This window comes from Salvelinus fontinalis, chromosome 34 (assembly GCF_029448725.1).
Source record: "Salvelinus fontinalis isolate EN_2023a chromosome 34, ASM2944872v1, whole genome shotgun sequence".
In the NCBI taxonomy this organism is placed as follows: domain Eukaryota; kingdom Metazoa; phylum Chordata; class Actinopteri; order Salmoniformes; family Salmonidae; genus Salvelinus; species Salvelinus fontinalis.
The window spans coordinates 38,829,950-38,838,657 of NC_074698.1; the positions used below are offsets into that span (position 1 = coordinate 38,829,950).

Consider the following 8,708-nt stretch of genomic DNA (forward strand, 5'->3'; position numbering starts at 1 on the left):
TAGACATCATGTGCTTTTGTTAATGCTTTATTTTTACTTTACTTTGAGCAACATTTGCAATACTGGAGGCTTCGTGCCCTGGATCACCACTGGAGGCTTCTTGCCATGGATCATCACTGGAGGCTTCGTGCCATGGATCATCACTGGAGGCTTCGTGCCATGGATCATCACTGGAGGCTTCGTGCCATGGATCATCACTGGAGGCTTCATGCCATGGATCATCACTGGAGGCTTCGTGCCATGGATCATCACTGGAGGCTTCGTGCCATGGATCACCACTGGAGGCTTCCTGCCATGGATCATTACTGGAGTGGAGAGACACACAGGAGGCCTGGCTCTGGGAGAAGGCATCGGACTCACCAGGCTGGGGAGACATGCAGGAGGCCTCTTCCTTAGCCGAGGCACCGGATACACTGGACCGTGGAGGCGCACTGGCGGTCTCGAACGCAGAGCTAGCACAACTCGTCCTGGCTGGATACCCCCTGTAGCCCGGCAAGTGCGGGGAGCTGGAGCAGGCCGCACTGGGCTGTGCTGGCGAACCGGGGACACTGTGCGTAGGGCTGGCGCAGGATAACCCGGGCCGAGGATATGTCCTGGAATATAGATAATATATTTTTGTGTTAAACTTTTCCTGATTTCAATATACACACTTTCGTCATGTTTTGCCATGTGTACCATACCCTCAGTCTGAATCAAACAGTAATTATTACCTCAGATTGCTTGATTGCTTTGAGATCCTCCAGCATCTCAATCTCCAATCTTCTTCGGAACTGTATATGCTCGTCATCGATTTTCTTTATTTCATCACATTGCATCTCTTTCTCCATCTCTTCCTCAGTCTGAAAAAATATAACTGTGGAATAACTAGCCGACTAGTCCAGCAACTTACTCAGTGCATTGACACATTACACTGTGTGTCTACATTTTGGAATTATTCATGAACAATAACATGTAGACGAATAAATGCAAGACCTACTGTTTCTGACAATTACAACACATGATTACCTCATTTATTAACATTAAACACAAAATAAGTTAATAAGTTGGCTAAGTTAATGTAATATTGCTGGGTCTTACCAATTCCTCAAAGCATTCTCCAAATCTGAATTTCTCCAGTCCTGGGAACTCCGCTCCAGATTTAAAGAGATCCTCCAAGCTTCTGGCAACCAGGTGTAGAACTTCAAACTCGTAGGCGTAGACATTGCCATCTTCACATAACAGGAGAACCAGCTGCCATCCTGCTGTCGAACATCGGAAGTCATCCAGGGCACCAATGACCACCATCTCCATTCTCTCTGGAAGGTAGCAGTCTTTCCAAACTTCTAACTGTTCACCATCTCCAGCGTGGACAGTGTCCTCCAGACCCCCGATTCTCAACTCGTAACTTTTCGGCTTTGCAAGAGGAATCTTGCTGTTGCGATGTTTCAACACAAGCTCTTTGATTTGGCCGAGGAATTCTACAGCTTCTGTGGCAACAATTGACAATAATTAGAAAACATATTTAACATTGTAATGGTCAAGAGTGCAGAACATCCTACTTACAACCTGCAAATATTGACATTTTGAATCTTAATGTATTATTAGCCATCTCATTTAAAGATGCTGTCCTGGATCTTAAGCACAACAAATTCATAACATATTTTATAAATTGGATTTGTAACATATCACCTGAATTGCACACAGAAAAATATTATAATAATAAGGATTTGCAGGATGTAACATATCATATGATGATGTAGTACAGGGGGTCCGTTTTGGCTCGTGTGCACCACGTTCAAAACTACTGGTTGAAATTATACAAAAGTTCCGGAGCATCCCTTTAAACATACAATGATGGGTGGTTCTCACATATCACATATCAGATGTTCAACCATTGTTCCTGGAAGCTTTCATGTTGTTCTTTTGGCTTGAGCTGTCACATTGTATATCTCTGAAGGTATAGCTGTGGGTATAGTCTCAGCTAGTTGTCTTGCACTGTGGCAGTACTGTATTGAATGTTGGTGCTGTAACTCAAATCACACAGCTAAATCCCATCAGCTGCTAAGGTTGCTGCGGACTGGCTGAGGTCAAATGTGGATGAAGAGGAGGTCATCTTGATGCTGTTACAGTACATGTTTCCAGCTGTGATGACATCTTCCTGTGATCCAAGTCAACTGGTGCGCTCAAAAGTGGTAAGCTTCTTGCTCCCGAAGGTTGTGAAATTGGCTTCAAGTGCTTTTGTAGGTCGCATTGTGTAGGTCGGTGCTACAGTCTTAAAATGTTCATCTTCCAAATATGCCCCTGAAATCGTACTCTCGACCTGACAGCAGTGGTACCCTGTGATGCAGTAAGGGTTTCACTAATGTCAGTAGACCTGCTTCTCACCACGTCCATGATTGTTAGAAATCCAGGTTAGCGGGGTAGGAAGCTGAAGTGCTTCATCAAGTCTATGGATAAAAGTGATCTAATCAGATAACTAATGAATTTATTGAAATTCTGAGTGCATAGTTTATTATTATTATTTCTTATTTGACTGCCAGCCCTAACCGAGGTTGATTTAATATTAATAATAATACATTTTATTTTAAGTGCTTTTCAAACATGACTGACTAACCATGGAGAGCACTAAACATGATGACAGACTAACCAGGGAGAACACTAAACATGATGACAGACTAACCAGGGAGAGCACCAAACATGATGACAGACTAACCAGGCAGCACACTAAACATGATGACAGACTAACCAGGGAGAGCACTAAACATGATGACAGACTAACCAGGGAGAACACTAAACATGATGACAGAATAACCAGGGAGAACACTAAACATGATGCCTGACTAACCAGGGAGAACACTAAACATGATGACAGACTAACCAGGGAGAGCACTAAACATGATGACAGACTAACCAGGGAGAGCACTAAACATGATGACAGACTAACCAGGGAGAACACTAAACATGATGACAGACTAAGCAGGGAGAGCACTAAACATGATGACAGACTAACCAGGGAGAGCACTGAACATGATGACAGACTAACCAGGGAGAACACTAAACATGATGACAGACTAAGCAGGGAGAGCACTAAACATGATGACTGACTAACCAGGGAGAACACTAAACATGATGACAGACTAACCAGGGAGAGCACTAAACATGATGACAGACTAACCAAGTGAGAGCACTAAACATGATGACAGACTAACCAGGGAGAACACTAAACATGATGACAGACTAACCAGGCAGAACACTAAACATGATGACAGACTAACCAGGGAGAGCACTAAACATGATGACAGACTAACCAGGCAGAACATTAAACATGATGACAGACTAACCAGGCAGAACACTAAACATAATGACAGACTAACCAGGGAGAACACTAAACATGATGACAGACTAACCAGGGAGAGCACTAAACATGATGACAGACTAACCAGGCAGAATACTAAACATGATGACAGACTAACCAGGCAGCACACTAAACATGATGACAGACTAACCAGGCAGAACACTAAACATGATGACAGACTAACCATGCAGAACACTAAACATGATGACAGACTAACCAGGCAGAACATTAAACATGATGACAGACTAACCAGGCAGAACACTAAACATGATGACAGACTAACCAGGCAGCACACTAAACATGATGAGAGACTAACCAGGCAGAACACTAAACATGATGACAGACTAACCAGGCAGAACATTAAACATGATGACAGACTAACCAGGCAGAACACTAAACATGATGACAGACTAACCAGGCAGCACACTAAACATGATGACAGACTAACCAGGGAGAACACTAAACATGATGACAGACTAACCAGGCAGAACACTAAACATAATGACAGACTAACCAGGCAGAACATTAAACATGATGACAGACTAACCAGGCAGAACACTAAACATGATGACAGACTAACCAGGCAGAACACTAAACATGATGACAGACTAACCAGGCAGAACACTAAACATGATGACAGACTAACCAGGGAGAACACTAAACATGATGACAGACTAACCAGGGAGAGCACTAAACATGATGACAGACTAACCAGGCCGAATACTAAACATGATTACAGACTAACCAGGCAGCACACTAAACATGATGACAGACTAACCAGGCAGAACACTAAACATAATGACAGACTAACCATGTAGAACACTAAACATGATGACAGACTAACCAGGCAGAACATTAAACATGATGACAGACTAACCAGGCAGAACACTAAACATGATGACAGACTAAACAGGGAGAGAACTAAACACGATGACAGACTAACCAGGGAGAACATTAAACATGATGACAGACTAACCAGGGAGAACACTAAACATGATGACAGACTAACCAGGGAGAGAACTAAACATGATGACAGACTAACCAGGGAGAGAACTAAACATGATGACAGACTAACCAGGGAGAACATTAAACATGATGACAGACTAACCAGGGAGAGAACTAAACACGATGACAGACTAACCAGGGAGAACATTAAACATGATGACAGACTAACCAGGGAGAGAACTAAACATGATGACAGACTAACCAGGGAGAGAACTAAACATGATGACAGACTAACCAGGGAGAACATTAAACATGATGACAGACTAACCAGGGAGAACATTAAACATGATGACAGACTAACCAGGGAGAGAACTAAACACGATGACAGACTAACCAGGGAGAACATTAAACATGATGACAGACTAACCAGGGAGAGAACTAAACATGATGACAGACTAACCAGGGAGAGAACTAAACATGATGACAGACTAACCAGGGAGAGCACTAAACACGATGACAGACTAACCAGGGAGAACATTAAACATGATGACAGACTAACCAGGGAGAGCACTAAACACGATGACAGACTAACCAGGGGAGTAAACAACAAGAGATAAAAGCTTAGACAACAGCCATTTTGGGTAGGCCTGTGTGAAGAGGTGTCTGAGTGTGGACAAGAATATTAGTTGAAGGTCGTTTCTGGAGGGAATGCTAAATAGAATCAGCGCAACGAATGGAAATCTATGGGATCAGCTAGCTTTTTGATTTCCTTGTGGATTTTTAAAGAATCGGCCTTAGGCCTTATATAGTATAGAATGACAACCAATCATAAAACATGAAGACACTGTTTTCATATAGTGAAGGAGGGGCCCTAGTGGCCACAAGTCACCAGTAAGCAAGCAACTTTATCTTCTTATGACATTCAATTTCTCTATCATGAAATGTGAATGTTCATGGAAATTGTTTATTGAAAAACATTAAACGTGTAAAATATGAGGTCTAGTGTTGTCTAAACTCGGGATTCAATCCAATTGCGGGTAATAGGCAATGCGGCTTTTAAAGGCAATGTTCCCGAGTTCACGGAGATCGCATTCACGGTAAATGCTGCATATGTCAGCTGAATCAGACATTTCCTTTTAAAGTGTCTGAATACAAAGGCCATTGGATGACAATTCACTACATAAAGAAAGTCGGCTGATACCTTTTTTCCCACTCTCACAATGAAGAAACTCAGTCTTTATCCTCTTTAACGACCTGTATAAAATGATAACACAGTATAAGTATTGTTTTATAAAACTGTACAATTATGTATTCATTTAACTAAAACAACAAGAAATACACATTTGCAAACTAGGTAAGGAACCCAGACATGCCCTAAGTAAATTCTTAAACAACTGAAATTCAGCAAGTCAATAAATGTAATAAACAAAGTGTGGACCAACGTCATTTCCATGTAAATAGCCTGGGGCCTATATATATTATCTCTTATTTTTATAATTAAAATATCTTTACCCCATTGACGTGATCATTCCCCCGATGACTGTTGGGAAAACAATACAAATGCTGGTGAACAAGTAGGGCAAGAAAAACACTTAAACTAGACAAATCCACACCAAAATGAATAAACACTACTCATGAATAATATAGATTAAAAAAAAATTGTATTGGTCTACCATCCCATCAAATCAACATGACAATTATCATTTTAAATGTCATTCCAATAAATAGTTTATTTGAGTGAAACACACCAAATAAAGTTGAAATAGGCTTATATGAAATAATTGTATACACCTAAACATTCCGTATAAACCTAGGGATGGGCATTTGACTTTTTTTGACTGTTTGAGTACTTCAGTACTCAAATAAAAAATAAGCTATTTCTAGAACAATGTCTGCACTGGGAAATATGTCAACAATGTCCAATTTATCATAACAATTACAGGTAAGGAATCCTAATAGCTAAATTGTTTCATGTAGGTCAATTCAGTCAATAAAAAAAAACACATTTAAGATTAATTTATTGAAACTGTAATATCAACTGGTTATAGTGTATCCTGAAACACATCTTCAATATGGTAGTAACCTCAGAAGAGTGGAGCTTGCTTATAGAAGCCTATAGCTGTGCAATGACAGCCTTGTTTTGCTAATATAGACGCTCGTATTTCCCGACCCCTTATCACAATCAAGACAACTATTTTATAGGAAAAACATGATGTAATATAAAAAAATTAAATAGAACAGAATAGTTCGAAGTGATTCGCATCTCGCGTCTGAACAGTTATTCTGAAAGAGTGATCATTTGAAACCTTAAAACAGGGCTCAATTTGAACAGGGCTCAATTTGAAAGACACATTTTTAGGGTTACAAACCAAAATCGGTCTTCTTTTCGATATACAGACGTTCGATTTAGTTAATTATGCGGTTCCTTGGAATGATCTAAATGTATTAACTATTTTTCATTGAACACTGCATGAGGATGAATTAAGGCTACGACATATGTTTGGGGAGTAGGCCGTCTGTCTGGTGAGTAGGCTTAACGGTTCTGATGAAAATACGCTCTTTGTCTTTATCAAACTAATGTTTTGGTATATTTCCAGTGTGTATATTTTCCTGTCTATATTTAGGGGGTAATAGCCGAGGCTAAGCAATTCTAAATGCACTAGCAGTTCGCAAAGTAGAGTCGTCACTAGTTATCACAGCCACAAAGTCAGAAAACCTGACTGTTTCTACAATTTCGCTTCTTAACACTGTTAACCTTTTGCCTAAACCTAACCTGAAATGAATACTAAAAAGCTTTTTTTAATAAATGTTTAGGATATAGACAATTTTGTATTTGTGACTGCGGTAAATAGGGTACCCGCAAAGTAACCTAAGCTGAAAATGATGCAGTTCATCAAAAACTGCAGCCCATTGCTGGAATACTTATTTTCCTACCTCAGTCAACAAGTCCATTTTTGAATTTGTGATTAAACTGTTGTCTTTTGGCAAGGAATGTAGCTTCGGTTAGAATCGTTTTTATAGCCATTTTTCTTTAAGCGCATTCAGCATGCAACCAATAAGACTTTAGATAGCTTGATAAGCTAACTAACGTTGCTTATATCGTTCAAAGACTCAATCATGGACACTTTCTGACAGTTGTCTCTACCTTCTTGCCCTTTGTGCTGTTGTCTGTGCACAATAATGTTTGTACCATGTTTTTTGCTGCTACCATGTTGTGTTGCTACCATGCTGTGTTTTCATGTGTTAATGCCATGCCTTGTCTTAGGTCTCTCTTTATGTAGTTTTGTGGTGTTTCTCTTGTCGTGATGTGTGTTTTGTCCTATATTTTTATTTTACATTTTTAATCCCAGCCCCGGTCCCAGCAGGAGGCCTTTTGCCTTTTGGTAAGCCGTCATTGTAAATAAGAATTTGTTCTTAACTGACTTGCCTAGTTAAATAAAGGTGATATAAAATAAATAAAAAGGTTATAATTAAGTTAGCTATTGTAGCTTGCTTAACATGAACAATATGATCAAACTAGCTGCATTACGCCCTACCCATATTGTAGTTTTGTTTGAAAATGTAAAAGGTAAATTCGGCAGGTCACAACTCTACAATTTTCTCAGTTTCCCGACTTGTAATTCTGATTTGGGTCATTCAAGTGAAACTTCCCAGTCAGAACTTCAGATAACTCCGATAGCACGAGAACACAGCAGTGTTACTTATCTAATGGCTTTCTCAAGCCAAAGTATAAAACACTTTCTTCTCACCAAAGACACTTGTCTTCGGCAGACATATATTTATTTTTTATTAGCCTACTCAGGATCCGATACCATATAAACACTGTTTATGGTAATAGTAATTATAACAAAATATACATCATACATTTCCTGAAGGCTATCACCATTTCAATGAAACACTTATATTACAAACAAGTCTATCGTAACATAGCTTACCAGATTCAAATGTAGTCTGTAAGAAATATGGAGGTAATTTAAAACAAACTAAGAACGTTTGAACTGCTTCTTTAGGTCTGTTGCATAAAAAGTGGCGTGACAAGTCTTTGTTCTCTTCTTGCCTGAACAAGGAGGTCGGTTTCTCCCAGGTTCCGTGTTGCGGAAGAGCTCAATGGGGCTTCACAGTTCACTGGAAAAGTACAGCAGGCAATGTTCTGTGTGCGTCATACTTCATTATAGGTTCATGACTGAGGCGTGGACTTTAGACTACGTAGTTAGATTGAACCCATTTTGTCTTAGACTTTAGAAAAGGACGTGGAGGGAAAGACAGTTTTTAAGTTATCAATAAAACAAACATTTTGGGGAGCTGCTGTTGCAGCTCACTTCTCCTTTAAACCATTTATTGTGTACAACAATATATGAATTTGATTTAATTTGACAGAAATGTTGGTTAGACTATTCTTATAATACCATTTATACCAGTATAACAAAGT

At 39.7% G+C, this 8,708-nt stretch overlaps 1 protein-coding gene across 1 annotated transcript; it reads right to left on the reverse strand.

Annotated features, from left to right (window-relative positions):
* Positions 1–657: 657 nt before the first annotated feature.
* On the reverse strand, positions 658–8,422 carry LOC129833872 (uncharacterized). Its single transcript, XM_055898716.1, has 5 exons — positions 8,215–8,422; positions 5,792–5,819; positions 5,481–5,533; positions 1,078–1,466; positions 658–839 (listed from the first exon to the last, which is right to left on the reverse strand). The coding sequence occupies exons 2-5, from the start codon at positions 5,806–5,808 to the stop codon at positions 693–695; spliced, it is 606 nt and encodes a 201-aa protein (XP_055754691.1). The 5' UTR covers positions 5,809–5,819; positions 8,215–8,422; the 3' UTR covers positions 658–692.
* Between the last annotated feature and the right edge of the window lie 286 nt (positions 8,423–8,708).